At 44.2% G+C, this 24,650-nt stretch overlaps 2 protein-coding genes across 5 annotated transcripts in view; one reads left to right on the top strand and one right to left on the bottom strand.

The window, feature by feature from the left end:
- Nr2c2 (nuclear receptor subfamily 2 group C member 2) overlaps positions 1–9,688 on the top strand; it is a 62,421-nt gene extending 52,733 nt beyond the window's left edge. For all 4 annotated transcript variants that reach the window (XM_075983454.1, XM_075983457.1, XM_075983455.1 and 1 more), the window contains 2 exons: positions 779–884; positions 4,223–9,688. In XM_075983454.1, the coding sequence (XP_075839569.1) occupies positions 779–884; positions 4,223–4,397 (281 nt within the window). In that variant the 3' untranslated portion in view covers positions 4,398–9,688. The remainder of the gene's footprint in view (positions 1–778; positions 885–4,222) is intronic.
- Positions 9,689–11,160: 1,472 nt separating this feature from the next.
- On the bottom strand, positions 11,161–24,030 carry Mrps25 (mitochondrial ribosomal protein S25). The gene is made up of 4 exons (XM_075983458.1): positions 23,832–24,030; positions 17,535–17,641; positions 11,963–12,050; positions 11,161–11,487 (listed from the first exon to the last, which is right to left on the bottom strand). Exons 1-4 carry the CDS (start codon positions 23,963–23,965, stop codon positions 11,301–11,303), a joined length of 516 nt encoding a protein of 171 aa, XP_075839573.1. The 5' UTR covers positions 23,966–24,030; the 3' UTR covers positions 11,161–11,300.
- Between the last annotated feature and the right edge of the window lie 620 nt (positions 24,031–24,650).

The raw sequence follows: 24,650 nt of genomic DNA, 5'->3' as shown, positions 1-24,650 counted from the left end.
TAAGCGCTTTGCTATCTAGCTAGCATCACTACAGCATTTGTTAAATCCTTGCCTTTATAGCACTGAAGAAATGTGCCTGAGGATTCATGTTGTAACCAAGACATTGGCCAAATAAGACCACCATCCTGTGGTCCTTTTTGTTTGGGCTCTGCGGTTTCCAGGTTCTCTGAGCACATAAAATCCAGGCAGACTGAAACTCAGCTTTACTATCTCTGTGGATAGCAATAGCTACTAGGCCTGACTATTCCTGGTGGAAAGAAAAGATGCCTGGACTGGCTTCACATTCTTCATCTCTATAGCTGTTCTCAAAGCCTCTGGAGAAGTCACTAGGGCTGATCATTTACCTCAACAGCAAGGGCTGAAAGTAGCATAACCTTTCTCTTCTTTCTCAGACTCCTCACTCTAAAACAAAAGTATCTATTAAAAAGGAGTTATTATGTAATTAAACATCTAGAAAGAGATGGTTCCTCACATATCTTTTAAAATTTGTGTTTCCTAGTGTAGCAAAAAGCAAGAAGTATAGAGCCAATGCAGGGGCTGATTAGGTGGGGTAGTTAGGCTCCAAGTAGGAGTCAACAACCTAGGTGTTTCTTACAGCCTTGGAAAAATAGAGGCAAAGCCAGTATTCTGACAACTTCCCAGTTCACTGAGCCAGCCTTCAGAGTTTAATTGCTTATATTTGATAAGTTTATCAAGTTAAGAATAAAAAGAAAGATTAAGATGTCTATGACACTTTGTAAATACAAAGAGAAACTTGGGGTTACTTTTCTGTTTTCAGATCATCCAGGTTTGACGGGCACAAGCCAGATTGAGAAATTTCAGGAGAAGGCACAGATGGAGCTACAGGACTATGTTCAGAAAACCTATTCAGAAGACACATACAGGTGAAGCATGGGTCCCTGCCCAACATAGACAGGGGTGGGTGTGGCTGGGTCAGATTCTAGCAATTTGGCAGAGCCTCCATTAGATTACTGACATCTCCAGGTGTAGAGGTAAGAATGTGTGAGTATATCGGGAAACTTGAGACTACTGGTGATAGCCAGAAAGGGAGTGCTTTCCTGAGCCTAATTCCACGAGGCTCGGTTCTCACACTTTACAGAGGTGCTCAGCACCCATGGGGAAAGGCAACACTAGAGTATTTGACAGAAATGAAATCTGGCCTCTATAAAGGAGGGGAGTGAGTTACATAAGGTAATTTTAACAATAGGGTGTGTGTATTAGCCTAATATAGATTTAGACAGTATTAATAGTTGATCTGCCAAACAACAGAATGCATGGCAAGCTTTTCCAGGTCAAATTTTTAACTCTACCTTTCCTCCAAAGTAAACAAATCAACAATCCAGAAAGACATTGAGCCTGCTTTTCCCAGTCATGTGTCCTCTGTATAGAATTCTGTTGTAGGCTCACTGAGCCACCAGGACTTCCTCTCCTGTCCTGTGCTTCTCAAAGGAAATGCTGCTGTACCAGTCAGTGGCTCTGGTAGGTTTTTCTGTCTAAAGTCAAAAGAGTTTTATGCCCATCTTTTTTGCCTACATGCAAATTCCCCAAACCAACTTCCACTAGGATCACTGAAGACCTGGAGTCACACATGTGGAGAGTGACTTCAGTCTCTGGTACACAGAGAATGAGATTGTCTGCTTAAGCACCCATTCCCATAATTCCAGTCTGGCCTGGTATGCAAGGAAATTGTTCTCTTAGGAGGCCACAGTGCTCCCATAGTTCCTGTGGTCCATAGATGTGTCATTTTGAAGCCTGAGCCTTTCGTGGCCCAGTCATGGACCAGGGAAAGAGGGTAGAGATGAAGACACCATGGGATTCAGGGCCAAAAATGAAGAAAGCTTCCCTATAGACATCAGAAACACTTAGGCATTTCTTCAGGGGAGGACTTTCATATGTATAGCATATTCTACTGCAATTCTTTGTCTGTCTGTGTAAATATGTGGGTACATGAGCAAGGTGCCTCATTGGATTTCAGAGGACAAACCTTGGAAGTTTTCTTTCATCTTGGGGCTTAAACACATGGTCAGGCTCTTTGGCATACTTCTTTACCTACTAAGTTACATGGTCCCTGTAACTCACTTTTCAGGCTTTCCAATCCTGTGCCTTTTTCATATTACTTCTCCTGAAGTACCCTGGCTTGCCTCATCATTCAGCCTCTGAGGCCCAGCTTCAGGAATTCCAACCTGATTTGCCTTGCTGACTTCGTGGGACCACTTGATCCATTCAGCTTCTTAGATCTTGTGTGGTGTCTTTACACCTTTACCCTCAGGACTGAAGCACAGAGACAGAGGGTGACTGAATGAATGAATGGGTAGTATCTCAGGAGTATGCTTATGGAAAGTATATATCTTAATTAAAAAAAGATTGATGACAGAGTCTCACTATGCTGAGATTGAATACACTTGGTAGACCAGGCCAGCCTCACACTCACAGAAATCCATCTCCCTTGCCTCCCAAGTGCTGGAATTAAAGGTATCTACCACCATGCATGGGACGTACTTCCTTTTTGTGTGTCTGTGTTGGTGCCGTGGGGTTCTGGGAATCAAATTCAGGTTAAAATTAACCTTGGTAGTTGCACCTTTACCCACTAAGCCATTTTATCAGCTTCCTACTCCCTTTTTTAAAAACAAGGGGCTAGAGCAGTATTTCTCTACCTTCTTAATGCTGTGACCCTTTAATGCAGTTCCTCATGTTGTGGTGCCTCCCCCCGCCCCAGCCATAGAGGCAGGCAGACCTCTGAGAGTTTGAGGCTAGCCTGGCCTACAGAGCTAGTTTCAGAAAAGCCAAGGCTGCCTTGAAAAACAAAACAAAATTTGTTGGTGCTTCATATCTGTAGTTTTGTCGTTACGAATTGTAAACATCTGTTTTTTTTTTTTTTGATGGTCTTAGGCCACCCCTGTGAAAAGGTCATTTATCCTTACCTCCCCACCCCCAAGGGGTCTTGACCAACAGGTTGAAAACCACTGGGCTAGAGAGATGGATCAACAGGGTACTCACTGCCCTTGCAGAGGACCAGGTTTCAGTTCCCCAGAATCCGCATGGTTGCTTATATACCTGTTTGTAACTCAGTATCCAAGGATCAAACATCCTCTTCTGACCTCTGTAGGCATTTGGTATTCATATGATGTATATACATATATGCAGGTAAAACATTCATACACATAAATCTAAAATTTTTTTTCATAAACAACTTAGGCACTGTAGTAAACTTGGAACATTCTAGAAAGCAAAAGAGGGAAAGAAAATTACTTCATCATTCAAGGATGCCTAGTATTAATGTGTATATATTTACTTTCAAAACATTTTTAATTTATATGTAATTGGGATCATAAATTCCAGAAGGGTTCTAACCTTTTTTCACTTGGCTACTGACATACTTTGCCTACCTTTCCATGGCTAACATGCCAAGAGGAGCCAACCATGAGCATGTCGTGAGCATTCTCCAGATGCTTCCTTTACACACATGCACCACACAGCTGCGCTCCTTTTAAGTATGCATTGAGAAATATGGATCTCTTTGTTTACCAGTAACGACAGATGTTATGCCTCACTGTGTAGCACAAGCTGGTCTCCCTCCAGCCTTTCTACCTCTTGCATCAGCTTTCCTGAATGCTGTGGTTACAGATAGGCACCACCACAGTATTCTTTAATGAGTTTGTAGGGATATTCCATACATTAACATATTGTCTGTTGATGACTCTTCAGTTTGTGTGCAGGTGGGAAGAGTAGCTTTAAATAGCACGGAAACTTCATACTTATCATCAAACTCTTTTTACAAGCTGGGTGGTGGTGGTGTATACCTTTAATCCCACATGGGAGGCAGAGGCAGGCAGATTTCTGTGAGTTCAAGGCCAACCTGGTCTACAGAGCAAATTCCAGGATAGCCAGAGCTGATACAGAGAAACCCTGTCTCCCCCAAAAATTTAAAAGAAAAAAACAAAACCTCTTTTACATTCATGTTGTGTGTATGCGTGTGGGCACACATGTGTGTACTTGTGGAAGGGCCAAGGACAGCTTGTAGAAGTTGGTTTTCCTTCCACCATATGGAATCTCAGGTTGTCAGGCACTGTGGCCAGTGCCTTTATCCACTGTCAATATTTTTTTCTTCTTTTTCATGTTAGACTTTTGTTTGTTATTTCAACAAGAGACAGGTAGATGTAGATTTGTTAGGAGCTGGCCTGGATTGGGACTCTATTTCTCTAATGCCTGCTCTTTCTTCCAGATTGGCAAGGATTCTCGTCCGCCTGCCAGCTCTCAGGCTCATGAGCTCCAACATAACAGAAGAACTTTTTTTTACTGGTCTCATTGGCAATGTTTCAATAGACAGCATAATTCCCTACATCCTCAAGATGGAGACAGCAGAATATAATGGCCAGATCACCGGAGCCAGTCTATAGTGCACAAATGGCAGCTGCCAACAGTGGGATGCCTCCTAGGACTGCAGGTGCAAGAGAAGGGAAGTAGCAGTGTCTTGGTGTGTGCAGGTGTCTCCAGTGTGTTAGCCACTTCCTCCTGTTCATCCCAGACAATAGCAACTAAAGACATAGAACACTTCCCTGCCCTAGGAAATGTTTTAATGCCTTTTGGTGAAGCAGATTTTGGAACAATCTTTTAATTCAATTTGTATTTAGAAATTCTCAAAGGGCAAAAAACAATACTGAAGTTTTATAATGTCAGAGACTAGTATTAAAAGAACCTAAGAACAGTATGTGTAAATACATTTAAAAAGAAAAAGAGTCCTTGGAATTAATAGCTACTAATTACCAGGGTAATGTTAGCACTTTCTAAGCACTTCTTATCAAATCTGCAATGTTAACATCTTTGCCTGTGGACAGGGCAAATGGAAAACCGTGTGTCCTTTTTGTCAAAATGCTAATGATTTCTGTGAAAACTCACTAGGGTACAGGAGACAATCGTTGACATTTAGAAGAGAGCTTTGCTCCTAGCTTTGTGCAGTGGTGGTGCTGAGCTAAATTCCTGTGAGTGAAATGTGGATCTCTGGCATTGTCCCATTAAGAGCTTCTGTGCCAGCCAGAGAGGCACATCTGTCGATTCTTCCAGAACCCGGACTTCACTAGTTTTCAAAATTAGATTGCAGCTTGCCGAGTTCCTATGATGAGAGTAATTCTCTAGTGACTGAAAAGTATGCCCAGGTCCCGCTACAAATTCATAGGAACTTGAGCCTTTGACCAAAAATTACAAGGTGGGTGATCTGCACCCTTTGACAACACTTCATGAGTATGACCTGTAGTAGTTCATGCCATCCAGGGGCAGTGAGGGTTTCTATTCCTGGCATGCCTGGGGAGGGGCCAGTATCTGTGATCACTTAGAGCCTACAGCGGAATGGGAGCTATGTATCCTTGCTGCCTGTTGAGGGGGTGGGCCTTAGATAGCTGAACAAAAGCTATCAAGATAAATTCTTTCTGATCTTAAAAGTATTATTTTTTTTTTGGTATACTGGGACTCCCTGGTATGTGCTAGTCTAACAAAGCTCTCTAGGACGTTTAAGTAATAGAAGCAAACCACCCTCCCTTTCAAAAGAGGATCCAAAAGCAATCCTCAGACAGGGCACATAGTGCAGGCCTGTAACCTCAGCACTTGGGAGGCTGAGGCAGGAGGATTATAGATTCAGGGCCAACCTGAGCAACTTAATGAAACTCCTTTTGAGTTTTAAAGGGATCTGGGGAGTGGGGTGGGATGGTGATTTAGTGGTAGAGTACTTGCCTAGCATGCACTAGGTCCTGGGTTTCATCCCCAGTACCCAAATCAGAAAGAAAAAGCAAAATAGTTAATTGGCCATAGTTTCCAACAGAGTTCATAATTCAGTTCCAAGGAAGTTAGATCTGACTTAAAGTTCTCTGCATTCCCATGGGTACAAGTCTGCAGCAGCTGGAAAAAAAGTGGAAGGTTAAGACAGGTATTTGGTGTTTGCTTTTTGATTAGAGAAATTAAGAAAATTACCTTCTATAAGGTTAAGTTTGTACCTGTTAAAGGACAGTTACGGGGCTTAAGGCTAGGCAGGCTGGTTCCTTTTGAGAGTTAATGACACTACTCACTGTCAGTGGGACTTAAGTGCAGATAGTATCTCTAGCTTCTAAAGAAAGTCTCAGCTAGATTTTGAAGCCAGTGTTGGAATATAGTAGGAATGGCCAGTAAAAAATGATGGAAAGGACTTACTTTTGCCAGCTTAAAAGTTTTCTTTTTGTGTGTGTATTCAAAATTAAGACAAAATGACTGGACATGAGTATAGTATAGTGAGCCTGTTTCATCTCTTTAGAGGGTTCCATAAGTACATCTATACATCTTATAGTTGCTGGCTTTGCTTCTCTTAGGATTGTACAGTGTGAGCATGCCAGTCATTTCTAGGCCACTCAGAGAGGGCCTGGGCATCCCCTATCAGGCTATTTAGACCATGGTTGGAGAAGAAGTACCAACCTCTGAGAAGATAGAACTGGAGGGGAAAAAAGATTTTGCTTGGAAAAAAGCTGGTGACTCTAACCTGCCTGATCCTTTTTAACTCCCATCATTGGTAATGGCCAATTTACAGAGCTGCTTTGGGCCAAACTCCTACACTGGTTGTCCAGATCTTCATGGCCTTACCTTTAACACTTGTATCCTCACAATGTTCTCATTAACTGAAATCACTGCAAACTTTGAGTGCTTCTCCATTCCATCTTGTCAGATCTAGGAAGATCAGCCCCAGTTGTTTCTTAAGAGAGAACCCAATCCAATCCAGTCAGTGCCTGGGCTCCAGTTTTCAGGGGTTTCCATCCTATCGGGTCTGTGATACTCCAAATCTGATGAAGCAGGACAGGCATGTCTAAACACTCCTCTCAGGTAGGTGGACAGACACACACTGACATGGCTACTGGCTAACTGGGCTTTTCCAGAAGTATCTCAAGTAATGTTAAAATAGTTCCAAGTTGAAATTTGAAATAAAACAGGCCAGGAGATGTAGACAAAGACCAAATTCCCTAAACAAGTTAATTCACAAGGTGTTCAATATAGTGTGTCACCATCCTTCCAGTTTGCAGTGTGTGTTGAGGGGGCTCATTTACTATCTCCTCTCTTCCTGAGGCTGCAGTTGGGGTTGTACTGTCTGGGTTTCTGTACTGAAGTTCAAGTGGAGTCACTTATGCCCTTAGGATGGTTTCTAGTTTGTCAGTGTCAGTATTAGATGTGGACAGTATTCTGGGGTAGACACTACATCAACCAGGGTGGCCAGTGTGGTCCCCAAGTAGAGCAGCAGCATCTATAATACACACACTTGTTTCTTGAAGGGAAGCCCTGATCAACATCCCTGACAGCAAGATCTGTCTTCTGGGACGTAATGTCAGGGGAATTTGGAAGCCTGTTGCTGCTTTCCAGTGGCTGGTAAGCACTGGTAAGCAGTGGGGCTGTTGGTGCTGCTGAAACTCTTCTCTAAGTCCAAGCCCAAGCCATGAAAAGCACCATCTGACTGCTGCTTTTCTCTAGGGGGAAGGGGAGGGTCCTGGGAACATCTCACACTGGCAGAACAGGTGCCCCACCTTTTCATTTGCCTAACTTCCAGTCTCTAGATTTTGTGGCTCTTTGCAAAAGTCTTAACTCTTATGTTAGTTTCTATATAAGTCAATTCCAAAATGAGATGGGGTTGGCCTAGGTGTTTTGTACAAGTTTCTGGACTTCCTCATTGAGTGCCTCCCATCAGTGTGTACTTTCTGTGCACAACCTGTCCCTTCAGCCGCACTGTGCATGTCCAGATTTATAGGCCTAGATGACTGAATGAATGTACATGTGTTCATATTATCTTTGTACAGTGTATATAATGTGTGTACATAGGTGTACATTATGTATACAGACATGTAGCCACGTATCCAAACTTGTATGTTGTCAAGAGTTGATGCTAGCGTTGCTAATGTGAATGGATGTGGGTATTGCAAGGGTCCCCTGACAGGGATATACTGGTGAAACTTCATTTTCCTAGGACAGGGAGCTGTCTAGAAAGGGCCAAGTGCCACTCACTCCTGCATAAGGAAGCCTCAAGCCAGAAAGGTCCTGACAGGAGGGCAGTTCTCTAGGTTTAGAAGGGCCCAGAAGATGGTGGAAGAGATGTTAGCCTAATATCCAAAGCTAAGTGGTAGCTATAAGCCTACTTCCCACAAACCAGTTTACTCTAACTGGAGGGAATTTAGTGGCTGAGACAGGCACTCGGGGATCCAGAGGGCTGCTGCAGTCTCTCTTGTTTACCCTGTGCTCTGTCAGTAAGACTTGGGTACTGTCTGGTGGTAAAAGTAACCAGCCTACCAAACAATGTTAGCTATTAACTGTGGCATATAAACCACAAATAGTCAATTGTCCCTTTAACTAGAAGCAAGTGAAGGGTTATCCTAACTTAACTACATTCAATAAAAGTTTTAATTAACAGTAGGAAAGCGAAGGCTGACATATTTTCCTCATCCACCAGGTCTATTCTGATGAAATTTGTTCCCTATGATTGAGATTTTAGGCTGAGATGGAATTTGGGAGCCAGGGCCCAGCTTGACAGAGCTGCTAGTGGCCATGGTAAACAAGCACCTGTCTTGGAGGAAGCCAAGTGCATAAATCTTGCCTGACCCACAGGTTGTTGCTCTTTGTGTTTTAAGAATAATTATTAAGACTGTAGTCCTCAGTGCCTTTGGTGAGACGTGGGTCATTTGGCTTCAGCTTCCCACTTGTGTCCCTGGCCTCACCGTTCATGGTTGTTCAATCTTGCCTGTGTCATTGCCTATTGTGACAATCACACTATTCAAAGTGGCTTTCCAAGTAAAACACAGGGAAGCTTGGCAGTCTCTAAACGAATCTTTTCATGTTCTTTGGGGGCTATTGTCTTAGCAGCAACCTAAGAGTGAGTTTAAAAATGGCTTAGGAAGGAGAAGAACATCAGACATTTCTAATGCTCAGCAATACGCACTTTCAGTTAATTTTCAAGAATTTTGGTATTTATACATGGGATGTAGGGAAAATGTTCAACATTATATCAAGTTTTAGTGTTTGGGTAACATTTGGTATAGACTGCACATTAAAAATGGCCTTTCTTCGGGAAATTATCGTCATCAGTTGTCATCCCAACAGCCTGCTCATTCACGGATGCCAATGTACACACAACTCAAGTGCTGGAATATTTTTCTAGTTTGTTTTCCCAATTAACTTGTAAATCAGTGTTCAACTAGTTTTATAACTGAAGAGCTGCACATTTTTCATAGTATCAACTAGTTTGTACCTGTAGTTTGGATTTCTCTGTTAAGATACAGCGCATTATCTGCCCCCTACCCTACCCACTCTTCCTTTTTAAAGGACATCTAAAGGAAAGTCCAGTGTGGAATTTTCTTGGGATCGGTTGTATAACTTCTGCCCTTTACACCATGGATGCCATTACCTTTTGAATTCAGGTTTAAAACCTGTGGAGAGCTGCCATTTTGTACAGCTTTTCTCCCTGTGTAAATGAGCTATGTGATGGCATTTAAAACCCGCATGTTCTTTTTAAATTGAATTTTCTATCTAATCAATGTCTTCAGTCCTGAAGGAGAATCTGCATTGTTTGTCTGTGTAGAGAGTTGCTGTGCATGGTTATGAGCGCCTTTTACTAAACGCTGTTCAATGTGGCTTTGTTGTTGTGGCTTAATACTACCTACATGAGGTTTATACTATTAAAGTAAATTAAAGACTAGCATGTGTACCGCTCATATTTTTTCCTTAAAACAGTAATGTGGCCTGAGCCCATTCTCTGCCCTCCATCAGCACCCTAACCTTGGCCAAGGTAACTTCCATCAGTTTGAAAGACCTTTGGTGGAAGAGGCAGGTGGATCTCTGTGAGTTTGAGACCAGTCTGGTCTACAGAGCTAGTTCCAGGACAGGCTCCAAAGCCACAGAGAAACCCTGTCTCGAAAAAGCAAAAAAAAAAAAAAAGAAGAAAGACCTTTGGTGGAAAAACTCAGACTGAACTCAAAATGGAGGTAAGGATTACCTACACAGACATTTCCAGAGCAGTCAGACCCACATACTAGGTAACTGCTGTGGAGTAAAAACTGTGTCCTTAGATCAATAGTTGAACAAACTGCTCTCACGTCTTCTGGTCTTTACAATGAGGGTTCAGAGACCCAAAGTAGATCCTGACAGAGCTCATGGCTGCCTATGACACCTCAACATGAAAACTGTCAACTCAAGTCCTTGTGTGGTCAGTTAGTTATGTGTGTAAAATCTATCATTCCTAAATTTAAAAAAACAACAACACAGATTTAAAGAGATTATTTCTCCCAGTGCCACTGATTTTCTCACGCATGCATCTGCTGCTCACAGAAGTCCAAGCCATCAGTAACAGTGGTTCTGTAGAAGTTATCAGCTGCCCGTATGTTGTTCCTGTAGCCCTGTCACAACTTTGGCAGGTGCCAGGATTGGGACTGAAATCAAGCACTCTTGTCCCTTATACATTAGAGCCACAAGCACCCATTCCCTGAGCACAGGTACAAAACCAGAACCAGAGCAGAGAATGAAAGGCACAATTCTGTAAATCTAAGCATGCCAGTAGCTCTGCTCTGTTGTAACTAAAGGGCCTTGGGCATTTTTTTTAAACAACTATTGCTTTTGCTATGCCCCATTAACTCATATGGTCAGATGTCAGCGGGTCTGTGGTAAATATTAAGGTGACCCTGGAAGGTTGCTGCCCACAAATGATGGAGGTAATGATAACTAGGGAAAATAACTACTAAGAAGTCACACACAGTCTCTTTCAGCCTAGTAAGCAAGGGCTGAAAATCAAGTCAAATGGGCTCCAAGTTATCACCAAGTGGCATCTTCACTATCAAGCCCAGAAAGATCCCTTGCTACAGCCAACGGAGTGCCACTGCCCCCTCCACCCACAGGCATGGACTTCCCAGGAAGCAAAGATTACTGGGCTTTAGAACACTGCCCACCTGCTTTCTTTGGACTGTTACGTACAAAAGAATCTACATGGAAGAACATCTATTCTACCAGCTACAGGGTCACCAGATAAAGTAGCCCTCAACAGCTCCCAGAGTGGGGACTGGAAGAAGATTAAATGCAACAACCAGGGGACATGTTACTCACAGACTGCCTTGCACCCTCAGCCCAAAGCTTTTTGTCACAGATTGTCTTTGTACCAGCAGGACCAGACTTACCATGTACAAGAAGACAATCTTTTATTGACATCTGTTCGGCAGCTGGCAACTTTGGCCTTCTCCCCATGTCCTTTAAATGGTTGTTCAAGCAGGCCTTTCCATTTCAGAGTTCCATCAGTCCATCACAAATGACCTTGCCCAGACCTAAGTGCTGGCTTTCAGAGTAGCTTTGTACTTCCCTGTCATCTCCTTGGGTAAGGGCACCAGGCCAGGGCAGGGCACCTGACCTTCCACTTCACACATGCACTCCCTCAAGCAGTACTTCCGGGGGCCAAAGTTGGCTGGATGAGATCGCTGCTGTTTCTCCAGCTCCTCCTCCCTGAGGGTCTCCCTGCCAAGGAACATACACAGTAACAAAACATGACCAGGGGGCTCCAGACAACAGGCAGCCTCTTCCATGTGAGGGAAAAGGCACTGGAAAACATCCAACTGGAGCATTCCACAGGGACCAGGCAAAGGAGCCTGGGTCTCCAGAGACTTTCTTGCTTTCACTTCCTTCCTTCCTTCCTGTCCTTCCTCATTCAAGGAGTAAAAAGGAAATCTGGGAACAGGCTCTAAGCTTCCCTTTAGCTGCATGCATGTCAAAGTAGGGACCACCCTTGTTACAGTAAGGGAGTAGACAAAAGATTTGGTGAATTGTTTACATCTGCTGATCAGAAAGACCAGGTCTAAATTGGTCCTGCCACCCAAGGTCTTGTTACTAACTGGAGCTAAAGAACTTTCTCCACCCCATCTCTGCACATTCCCTTCACCCTCACATTTTTGGGGATAAGGCTTGCTCCTGTCAGGTCAACCCAGTAACTCACTCTTTCTTGCCCAAAATTTTCTTTATGTGCTCCATGATCTCTTTATTACTCTTGGTCTCCACGTCTACCAGCACCTGCTCCCCAGAATCTGTAAACAAGAGGCACAAAGGGAGGATTGCTGATTCAGGCATACTTTTCAGTCTCAACAGGTTGGGGCTGCCAGGTGTAATACACCTGTAGCCTCATGAGGTAGGATGATTAACATATCAAGACCAGCTTAGACTTCAATTTTCTTTTAGTAGTAGAATTCAGTATTTTTTAATTTAAATTATGTATATATGTGCATTCGTGCACGAAAGTACAGGTACTTGAGGAGTCAAGAAGAGAGTTACCAGACCCCCAGGAGCTGGAGTTACAGGCAACTGCGAGGCATCTGACTCAAGTCCTCTAGAAGAGGACCTTTAATTGCTAAGCCATCACTCCAATAGTTTTTGCATGACTGATGATGATACTCTCCCACTTTCCATTTTTAAGAAACACGAGCAGACAAATTTCTCTATAGATCACTGTAGTCCCATCCCTATAACAATGCAATTTTTGTTTGTTTCTAGACAGGGTTTCTCTGTGTAGCCCTGGCTGTCCTAAAACTCTCTATGGAGACTACGCTAGCCTCTAACTCAGAAATCTGCCTATCTCTACAATACAGTTTTTATGGAAACTTAACAAAATGAGTCTACAATTCATATGGAAATGAAAAACTACAATTTTGAAATTAAAGAAAATAGGAAAACTAGAGGTACAGCTCAAGGCCAGCCTTCCAAGACCCTAAGAGCTAAAAATAAGATAAGGGGGTGTCTGCTTCCCAAGTGTTCTATAGCTAAAGGTTACTGTAACCAAAACAGAGACAAGCCCAACAATAGGCATACCACCAAATGGGACAAAACCAAGCCCAACACCAAATAAACCCTTCTAATGGCAACTGTTTCCAACAAAGATGGCAAGAAAATTCCAACTTATGTTTTTTTTCATCCAACACTAGAACTGGGTACTCACATACAGATGAAAGAAAAAAAAATGGACCAGAAAGGCTGTGTAGTCTGTTTTCAAGTGCTAAGTCATTTAGTTGGCCCGTGCTAAAACATTTTACAAAATTTATAAAAGAATGTAGTTCACCAGACCATGTTTGCCCTGCATATATAGGCACTGGGTGCAGCCCCCAGCATAGCAAACAAACAAAAACACCACAGGAGAAAATCTTCATGACCTTTAACCAAGGAGCAATTTTTTTTTTCAGGCATAATATCTAAAGTGTGATCCATAAAGTCCATCAGTAACTTGAATTTGAAATTCCTTACTTTGTGTTATAGAAGGCACTGTAAGCCAGGGACTGCGAAAAAGCACATATATCTGAATTCACAACTAAGGAAGATAACCTGACTAAATTAGATATTTTGCCCATTTTTTAAATTAAATAAAAACAAAATAGCTAATGACAAGCACATGAAAAAGCAGTCAACATTAGTCATTAAAAAAATACAATATTACAAAAGAGCGGACACTAGTGAAGAGGCTCGACAGCAGATAGAGACACTATTTGTGGAAATGCACAACACTAGTACTGCCTAGAAAAATGAACCGAGACAAGAAAACTGCCAAGATTAGTGAAGCGGTGCCATGCTTTGTTTGCATATGAATGTTACTATAAGTAAAATATCCTAAGCAATCTATAAAATTACCAGAAATAATGTCAAGGGGATAAGGTGCAAATACAAAAACTGACTACCACCAAACCACAAGAAAATGAAAATTTGAAAATACTAAAAGCAAAACCATAGCTAGCCTTCTTCTAGAAATTGGCAAACATCTTCAAGTTTATATAATCCCAGCACTCAGCAGGGCAAGGCAGGAGCACCACAAATTTAAGGCTAGCCCCTGGACATTTAAAAAAAGAAAAAAAGAATAACAAAGTAACTTGGGGAGGGAAGACGGGGAAATAGAGATAAAATTAGTACCCAATTTGGTGAAAGAATTCAGGAATTAAGTAATAAAGTAGCTTCTGTGTATGGTAAAACATGAATTGGGGTCTGGCAAGATGGCTCAATGGTTAAGGGCACTTCCCTTCCCAACACCCATATAATGGCTAACAACCACCTGTAACTTCAGTTGCAGATGATCCAATGCTGTCTTCTTACCTCCCAGGTACCATGCATTCATGTAGTACACATACATACAGATATAAATCTTTAAAAAAGCATACATTGGACTATTTCAAACCAAAGCACATAACTCAGTGATTTTAATAATACAAATACACCCTGTACCTACTTACCACAGTCACTATCCCCATTCCTGGCTAGCACTTCAATGTTCTGAAAGTTACCTCTTTTGGAAATTTCCAGTCTACCAGATTGAAGCAGGTATCAGCACTTAGTCTTTTGCCACAGCACATAGATCACACTGTTGTTCCCCATCATGGTGGCTGATTTTGAACAAAGATACTAAGGAAATCCAGTGAGAAAAAGTACAGCAGTGTTCAACAGCTGGGTATCCTCAGTGCAAAAACCAAAACTCAACTTCCATCCTGACTTTAGTACACAGGAAAGAACTTGAAAAGTGTATCACAGGCAGGGTGGAGAGGGCTCAATGGTTAAGAGTGTTTGCTGAACAATCAATCATGAGGACCAGAGTTAAGATCCCAGCACCCACGAAACAAGCGGTTGGGTCACGCTACACCTATAATCCTAGTTCAAAGCAGGGGCACAAACAAGGATTGCTGGGGCTTGGTGACTTCCAGCCTACCCAAAAACACAATCCTGAAGTTCACGGAGAGACCCTACCTTAAAGTAGAGTAATAGAGGAAGACATCCAAAACCTTCTTCTGGCCTCCATGTGTGCACAAAGGCACTTGTACCCACACACACAAATTATACGCATTTCAATAAATATATCTCAGGCTGGGAAGATAGCTTAACACTTAGTGCTCTTGCAGAGGACCCAGCTTTGATCCCCAGCATCCACTTAGAAACTCAAAACACATGTTAACCTGTTTTAGAAGATCTTGCCTTTGTTGGCTCTTGCATGCATCTGGTGCATATAAACTCATGCAAGCAAACCCACATAACAAACTTAAAAATCTAAAGTACCACAGGGACATAAAACATAATTATACGCCTCTAAGAAAAATGAAAGGGGCTTTGGGGTAAGCAAAGGCATCATGGATAGGCCACAGACCCACTAAACCAGAAGAAAAGTGGATGATCTAGCACTGACACAAATTAAAATCTTCACACCCCCACATGGGGGTTGGGAGTTAAGAGGCCACAGATTTGAAAGTTGCCATATACCTACTGCCTCAAACAGAACTATACCCAGACACTACACACAGAACAGTGAGAAGACAGTCTACAGTGGCTCCTAAAAGACGCTGCTGGAACAAAAAGGGACTTTGCAGATGTGCTCAACGGAATATGACCTCAAAAATTGTGTTGGAGGCCGGGCCACGCACGCCTTTAATCCCAGCACTCGGGAGGCAGAGGCAGGCGGATTTCTGTGAGTTCGAGACCAGCCTGGTCTACAGAGCTAGTTCCAGGACAGGCTCCAAAACCACAGAGAAACCCTGTCTCGAAAAAACCAAAAAAAAAAAAAAAAAAAAAAGTTGTGTTGGAAATTCCTGATGGCATCTGCAGGGGGTACTTCTAGGAGGTGACCAGGATTGGATGAGGCCATGAAGGTGAGTCCCAGGAAGGCAGCAGTGATTGTGTGAAGAGGAGAGACAAGTCACCAGCTTGCTATCTGGTCACATGACCTTCTACTCTTTTTTTTTTTTTGTTGTTGTTGTTATACAACAAAAAAATGCTCTGTACATGCGGTCCTTTCAACCTTGTTCTCCTGAGCCCACACGTTGTGATCTGTTCTCTGTGGCTGCTCATGCCCACTATAGAACCAAAGCATTTCTCTGGAGTGAGTAAGCCTCTCAATGCTGTGTTCACCACCTCTACTGCTCTTTTCACACAGGTGTAGGTCCTGCCACTTTCCCTGCACAAATCTTTATCAAGGTCTCAGCACTTAAAAGCTCATGCAGAGCTCATCAATAGGTGGGTTGAGAGACTAACATAGTGGAAGATGCTCAGCTGCAACAAATCAAGAGAAGCTGGGGTCCTCCAGGCTGGGAGTCCTAGCACTCAGAAAGCTGAAGCAGGAGCCAAGGAGTTTGAGGTCAGCCTGGCAATATAACGAGACCCTGTCTCTAAAAGGATAAAGTGGATGGGATGTGGCTGTGTGGTAGGGCACACACTTAGCACTTGAAAGACCCTGGGTTTAGCCTTAGATGATTTGAAAACAATGTATGTAAAAGGTTTTTGCAAAAGAAAATGTACCAGGCTTCTCCCAGCCCTCCTTGCATTTGGGCTATGGTTCCTAGGGACCAAGATACAGCCCTATGGTATAGTCAGTCTTTCCCACAAGGCACAGGGACTACCAGCACAAGCAGATAGCCTTGCTATGTCATGGGCAGAGTTTTGAGGGCAGGTTCATATCCTAGTACAGTTCCTAGCCAGGGACGGGTTCTTTACCCCACTGACTCTATTATCCAGAAATGAAAAGAAATGCTCCCAATAGATTCTTAGCCATATGAAATTCAGAGGCAAAGCAGGCAGGTATATAGTGGCCATAACTAACCCCAGCACTTGAAAGTCTCAGCCAGGAGGACTCAAAAGTTTGAGGCCAGTCTGTGCTACACATTCCTATCTCAAACAACAAGTCCTCAGCTACTGCCCATGTAGAAAGGAGCATATATCTGGCTCTCACTACAGACTCATCCTATGTCATGCAGTGGCTTCATTTCTCCAGGGCTGGCTGTGACTCCAATCTGCAACATTTGCTCAGAAATCTCATCGAGGCCCTAAGAACACTTCCTTCACCACAGGACTAGTTGACCATCTCTCTGGTTTCCTTTATATTCTGTCTCCCCCATACACAGAGCACCTTCACACACACACACACACACACACACCCATGCACGCGTGCATCAAAGCGTTTGCCCATGGACTTTGGGCATTTGACTGCCCAGCACCTGGCTCCAAGCTAACCCTTAGCAACACCCCTTATGTGCACAGATGTATAATGGTCCTTCTTCCTATGGTACTTTCTACTCATTACTCATGAACCAGTAATGGGCTGCTGGTGCCTGGCATTAGGACAAGCAAGCAGGGTCTCAATAAGACACCCAGTGGGACCAGAAAGGAGACTGTGGTCAGCACTGAGGGGCACTAGGTGCCTGAGGGCCAAATCCAGGCTTAGAGAATATTTGGTTTTGAGGTTTTGCAGTATAGTGCACACTCTACCACTGGAGCTATGGACACACACCCCAGCAAAGGAATTCTTTAAGCTCATGGACAGAGAGTGAAGACATCAGCAAAGAGCAGCAAAGGAAATGTGGGTAGATTGGCCCACATGACAGGCAGAGAACAGAAGATAAGCTAGAGAAGACAGGTGGGAGAGCTGGGTCCAGATCTCAGAAGCCACTGGGTACCTGGAGAGGGAAGTTAAGGGTCATAGTGCTGTTTAGATAGCTCGACTGTTACCTTCACAAAGGGCTGGAAAAAGGCAGGTGGTCTTCCATGTTCTCACTTACCTAGATAGAACCGCAGGAAAGGTGATGGTGTCATGTTCTTAAACAGCATGATCTGCACCCAAGGGTTCTTATACTGGATCTGAGGGATGTTGAAAAACACAAATTTCCTGCAAAAGGCAAGAAATGAACCCATGCAACAGCTTTCTAGAAATGAACTCACGTGCACCTCCATGTCTAATGTCAGAGCACTCCAGCTCCTTTCTTTCTGCTTTCTTGACCGCAATACAGTTCTTTCTCTTAGGCTGGTTCCACTCCCTGTTAGCAGTTCGTTGGGAGGTATTCCAAATTCTGGCATCTCCAATGCAATCCAGGCTTCACCTTCAGTTTCATAAAATGGGCTCTCAGGAACACCATGTAGGAACTGCCCTGCCAAACGCCTGGCTTCAACAGCTTTCTTGACCTTTCCTTAACCTTCCATAACCCCTTCTTGATTCCTTCTTGACTAAATCCAGAACTACATGGCTGAAGCTGTCAAGTTGTTCTTGCTTGGGCTGAAACCTGGCCCCCTCTAAGACTTATATTTGCATAAACCTTGACTGGTTGATGAGTTTCTTTCTCTTTTTTTCTCCCCTTTGGTTTTTCAAGACAGGGTTGCTCTGTATAGTCCTCAATGTCTTAGAATTCACTCACAAGACTGGCCTTGAACACAGAAATCCACCTGCCGGGGCTGGAAAGATGGCTCAGTAGTTATGAGTACTGACTGCTTTCCCAAAGGACCCAGATTCAAATCCTAGCACCCACATGGCAGCTGACAACTGTCACAAGATCTGACACTCTCACACAGATTTACCTGCAGCAAAACACCAATGCATAAAAGTAGATTAAAAAACAGAAGAAGAAATCTCCCTGCCTCTGCCTCTCTGTCTCCAGAGTGATGAGAGTAAGGGTGTGTGCCACCACTGCCTGGCTTGGCTGATAGTTTCTAAACAGAAAAATCTATCAGGCTCATTCTCTTCATAAGAACTGTACAAGATTAGGAGGGTGGTGTCTTTCCCCTAGGTAACACTCCCTTTATTCCATTTAGCATCAGGCCTTTCTTTAAACGTTTTTTATCCCCTTGAGCACAGGACATGGCTCCATCATTACATATCCTAGTGCTCTTCTCAAATTGTGCATTTTATATTTTTCTTTGCCCTACGTCTTTCCATTTTAAACCTGCATAACCACTTGACAGTCAATACTAGGCTGTCTTGAAATCTCTGCCAACATCATCAATCCAAATCTCAAGTTAACCTCAGGAAGATTTGGGGGAGGGGTGAACAAGGGCAAAAAGCAGCCACACTCTTTGTCAAAATATCACAATGCTCTCTAAGCCAACTGCTAATATTTTCCCCTCTGAATTCTCTTGAGCTAGTCCCCCACAGTTCATAGTGCCCTCATCACCACTGTCTTCCACATTCCTGCTAGGATAGCTCAGTAAGCCTCACTTAAAAGTGTTCAAATGTGTTTCTAGTCCAAAGTCCCAAAGTCTTCCATATTCTTCCAACAAACATCATGGTAAGACCAGTCCTTGGTACCAACTTCTGTTTTAGTTACTGTTCTATTGATGTGAAGAGACACCATGACTAAGGAAACCTCTATAAAAGAAAGCATTTAATTGGGAGCTTGCTTACAGTTCAGAGGGTTATTCCATTATTATCATCTAAGGAAGTTTGGTGGTAGGCAGACAGGCATGGTGCTGAAGAAGTAGCCGAGGGCTTACATCTGATCTCTAAGTTGCAGGTAGAGGCACTGAGCCTTACATGGGCTTTTAAAACCTCAAAGCCTACTCTCAGCAACACACTTCCTCCAACAAGGCCACACCTCCTAATTCTTCTAATCCTTCACAAACCGTGTCACTCCTTGGTGACTAAGCATTCATATATATGAGTCTTTGGAGGGCATTCTCATTCAAACCACCATACCATGTAACAGCTTTCAAAAAAAATGAACCTATGTAAATCTATGTAAGGGTTTTTTCCCCTGAAATTCTATGCATACCTTTTCCATGGAGAAAGTCCAGGATTTGCCACAGATTGTAAGAGGGACCTGCGTCCATAAACAGGCAGAGGACTGTCCCCAAGTTCAGTGTCCCCAGCACTTGCACACTGTAACATCAGTACTCTAGACTGGTCACTAAGGAAAACAAACCAACGCCCCCTGCAGGGCATTCAGACTCGCCAGCACAAAGGCCAGAGTCCTGGGCACACAGGGTTGCATCTCCATGTGTCTAGTGACCACGTTACTGAGGCTCCTTAGAGCACTGTGTAGAGGAATGACCTGAGGATCACAGGGGTGTTTATAATACAGACATGAAAGAAAACGTCTAATTGTAGAAGGCTGAAATCAGATAACTTTGAATACATTAAAATATTTACATGGCAAAAAATGACAAAAATTCAACATCCGCTGAATGGGTGTGGTGATACAACTAGAACCCAGCAGCTCGGCAGTGCCTGAGGCAGGAGGGTAGAGTCCACAGCCAGCCTGGGCCACACAACATTCAAACAAAAAGCATGAACATTTTCTAAGTCATTAAAAAATAAATCCGTTAAACATTAAAAAGTGACAATTCTGCTAAAATGGCATTGTGCACATCGTCAGTAAAAGTGACGTAACTCGAGGCTGTAGGACAGGGTGTGTGTGAACTGCCTTAACCTGTCTAGCAGCCAGTTTATGACTAGAAGCTTTAAAGCATCCTGACTCTAACTAACTTCATCCCCCTTTTAGATAGCTCTGTATCTAAATGAACAACATGGAACAGAAGGTGAAAACACTGGTGTGCAGGCTACAGTGTTCAGGTCAGCATGGTGCACCAGGAGAGACTTGGCACAGCTCCATACAGCAGGGCACCTCACCAGCATGCACAAGGCTCAGGACTTCATCCCAGAACCACAAAGTGATAAAGCATACATAGCTGTCCACAACACAGAGTACATCTAGGCCACTCCTGGCTCTGCATACTGAGCCCTTACCACCCTTAGCCTGCCTTGTATAAGGACTACCCTGCTGTCTGGCTTCTGGATTCAAAGGGCCGACAGGAAGTACCAGGTAAGGAAGGGCAGCTACTTCTTTTCCTGGCTCGGCCCTGGCATGACCAGCCTGAAGGCCCCTTTGGACAGAACCCTTGGTCCTCAGGCTCCAACAGACATTCTTTCCCTCACCTGTCCAGCCTAGACTAGGGTCTGTGCTTCTCCTCAAGGTGTCTTTTCTCCATTTCTGTACACGCTTAAATAAGGCTTGTTAAATGCCCTCACTCAAAGGCATCCCTGATTCCTGCTCAGTCTGCCCCCCACCCATAGACAAGGCTCTGGATCCATGGAACAAAAGCTTGGCCTCAGACATTCTGCCTGGCTATAGATCCTGGCTTTCTACTTCTAGTCACGTGAACCAGGGCAGGGAATGGCTCTTTGCCTCAGTGATTATGCCAAGAGGGCAACCCTCTTGGTCATCAGGTTCCTACACCATCAGTCCAGATTGAGGCATCTAAAAATAATTTCAGGGATAAAACTGACTCAACAGAAAGCCTGCCTGAAACCACTTAAATCACTGCCACAACTGGGACAGAATCTGCAATTAAAGTGACAAAAATGAAATGGTTATTTCCAATAAAACAAAAGGACTTGTTAAAACCAGAAAATTAGTCATAGTATTCTCTTTTACTCAAAGTCACAGTAACATGAATATTCTTGTGCTTAAATTATCAGAGAATTCAGGATGGTGGTGGTGCAGGCCTTTAATCCCAGCACTCGGGAGGCAGAGGCAGGCGGATCTCTGTGAGTTCGAGGCCAGCCTGGTCTACAGAGTGAGTTCCAGGACAGGCTCCAAAGCTACAGAGAAACCCTATCTTGACAAAAACAAAAAACAACAACAAAAAATTATCAGAGTATTCATGTTCTCTCTGAACTTCAGAAGAAACCTAGGGAAGGCAGGCTGAAAAGGATGCAGGCGTGGGCAGTGGCTACATTCCTCTTCCGGCAGGGCAAGTCTGCAAGCAGTGTTCAATCTAAAACATTTAAAGGGTGCTAAGGAGATGCCTCAGTCAGTAAAGTGCTTGCTGCACAAGCATGAAGACCAGAGTTTGAACCCCAGAACCCACACAAAAACTAACTAAAAACTAGGGGACTATAGAGATGGCTCAGTGGTTAAGAGCACTTGTTGCTCTTGCAGAAGACCTGGGTTCAGTTCCCAGCACCCATGTGGTAGCCCACAATTCCAGAGATCTGATTCCCTCTTCTGACTTTTGTGGGCACTAGGCATGCATGTGGTGCACATACATACAAGAAGGCAAAACACTCACATATAAATTTTTTAAAAGCCAGTGAGGTGTGTTGGTATACACCTTTAAACTCTGTAGTCAGAAAGCAGAGAGAGGCAAGAAGATCGCTCATGAGCTGGAGGCTAGCCTGGTCTATACAAGATTTCCAGGCCAGTTAAGGACACACAGTGAGACTCTGTTTCAGCTAAAACTTAAAGATTTTATTTGGGACTGGAGAAATGGCCCAGCAGTTAAGAGTGCTTACTGAGCCAGGTGGTGGTAATGCACACCTTTAATCCCAGCACTCAGGAGGCAGAGGCAGGTGGATCTCTGTGGATTCGAGACCAGCCTGGTCTATACAGTTAGTTTCAGGACAGCTAGATCTATCACATAGAAAAATACTGTCTCGAAAAACCAATAGAAGAAAGAAAGAAAGAAAGAAAGAGAGAAAGAAAGAGAGAAAGAAAGAAAGAAAGGGGATATTTACTGTTCTTCCAGTGGATCTTAGTTCAGTTCCCAGTACCCACCTATATCAGGCACCTCACAACCAGCTGTGACTCCAATTCCACGGGATTCAACACCCTATGGCCTCAGAAGGCACCTGCACACACTCCCACACACCACACGCATGTACACTTACACACACACACACAGTGTGACTAAGTTCACAGAGGCACACAACACACCCACAGAGATGAGAATAAATCTAGAAAAAGAAGGCCAGTCGTGGTGGCACTTGTAATCTCAGCACTAGGAGGGAGGGATGTAGACCAGAAACTTCTCCAGGGCTTGCTGACCAGCCTACCTGAATCCATGAAGCCCAAGGAAGAGCTCCTATTTCAAAAAGAAAAAACAAACTTAAGTTTTCCAGTTCCTTAGAAACACGACCTTTGGTTGAACGCTGGCGTACGTACACACACACACACACACACACACACACACACACACACACACACAGCTCTCTAAGTAATTACATCAACAAACTTGAAACGCTCCAAGTCCTGCTTCTGGGGAAGAAACATAGCCCTGAAGACTCCCAAAGCACACCCTCCAAAAGCTCAAAGGCAGAACGTACCCCTCGGCGGGTCTCTGCTCCTTCCTATCCCAAAGCAGAGTGATGTCCCAACACCACAGAGCCTTGTGCAAACAAACCAGAGCATAATCAAATACTAGAAACAATCTAGCACTAAGAATCTTAGAATAGTTCTTACTGTGAATCAAAGGCCGAAGGTCAGTACCTACTGCACTCTGCCATGTACTCTATGATCACCCCCTACACACACACACACACACACACACACACACACCCGCAAGACACTGACTTTGTGGTGCTACAACTCAAAAAGGTTTTCCAGAAGTTGAGCAAACGGCTGCAAGGTCACACAACTAGTTAGGAAGAGGCCTCAGCTGTTCCTGCTCTGGGCTTCTACCACACAGGCCTGTCACTCAAATGATCACGCTCTGCAGCCTGAGAGCTTCCTCTTAAGAGCATGAATCCCTGAAAAGAAAGCAGAGTCCACCGACACACAGTCTTCCAGAAGGTCCTCACCTCAACAGATCCCAGGCTAGCAGTTCCTAGTTCCTGGGGGGTCACTTGACCAAAAAATGGTTAGGAGTCAAGGCCGATCAGGAATTACTCTTTTCTCATCCTGATTAGTCCCATAACCCCGTTTCTGTCTACAGCCATGGGCTAGTTTCTCCCAAACTGTTGGAACCTGCCGTTTCGGGAGCCCAATAAAAGATCAGTAAGTGCTGAAGGATCCAAGGCAGCGCTCAGGGATGCTAACGGGTCAAAGAAACCTTTCAGTCGGCCGCTGTCCTAAGCTGCAGCAAGCCATGGTGTGCACAGGTGCGGAAACTTAACTCCGCTCCCAACGCCAAAGTTTCCCACGCCACACAGCGGCTCGTGTCGTCTGGTTCGTGTCGTACGAGCTGCCAGCCCCGGAGCCGCTACTCATCCCTAGGGTGGAGTGGCGCTCGGATTTCTATCGGAACCTGTCGGGATGGCCTCCACCCCGTCAACTTTTCCCCGAACCCCGCCGGGTGGGACCCACACTGACCTGGCGCCTTCGCCCAGCTCCCCGTGCGTGTTGTAGTTCACAGTCATGACCTTCACCGACTCCTTGAACACCACGTCCCCGCGGTTCAAGTACTGCAGCGTGCGGCGGATAGGGAAGCGGCCCTTCATCGGCATGGCGGCGGCGTCTCCAGCTTCTTGAGCCGCGGGCCCGCGGGTCTCCCTGACGCGGGGAATCTCGGGAGGCGCCTCCCGGCGGGCCGCGCAGCCGCAAGGCAGCCTGGGACTCGTAGTCCCGACCCTTTGCAACTGTTCCCGCTCTGGAAGTCAACTGGTCGGTTTGTCCTTGTAGAAACCAAGTGTCCTCTCCCAAGATCTCCAGTTCTGAAATGAAGCTCGACTGAGAAGTCCTACTGAGTCATAAAAACTGATTTGCAAAGGAGGAAAGAACGTGACTTGCTCTGTCGCGTCCGGGTTGGCTATGAAGGACTCTGCTCAGAAGATATGACAGATACTGCACTCTAGGAGTCAACAACCAATGTCACTCTGCGCTGTAACGTTTTAAAGATTTTTTTCTTTTTGTTTTTTCGAGACGGGGTTTCTCTGTAGCTTTGGAGTCTGTCCTGAAACTAGCTCTTGTAGAAAAGATTTATTTTTATCTTGGCGTCTTGCCTGTGTTTTATGCATTACGTGCATGCAGTGCCCACAAAGGCCAGAAGGGGGCGTGAAACTGGCGTTACAGCTGGTTATGAGCAGCTGGAAACTGAATCCTGGTCCTCTCCAAGAGCAGCAGTGCTCTTAACTGCTGAGCCATTTTTCCAGTCCCTCATACTGTAATTTTTATCATTGTTTATAGGTGAAA

Source organism: Microtus pennsylvanicus, chromosome 8, assembly GCF_037038515.1.
Source record: "Microtus pennsylvanicus isolate mMicPen1 chromosome 8, mMicPen1.hap1, whole genome shotgun sequence".
Classification (NCBI taxonomy): domain Eukaryota; kingdom Metazoa; phylum Chordata; class Mammalia; order Rodentia; family Cricetidae; genus Microtus; species Microtus pennsylvanicus.
This window is presented reverse-complemented; position numbering and strand designations above follow the sequence as displayed.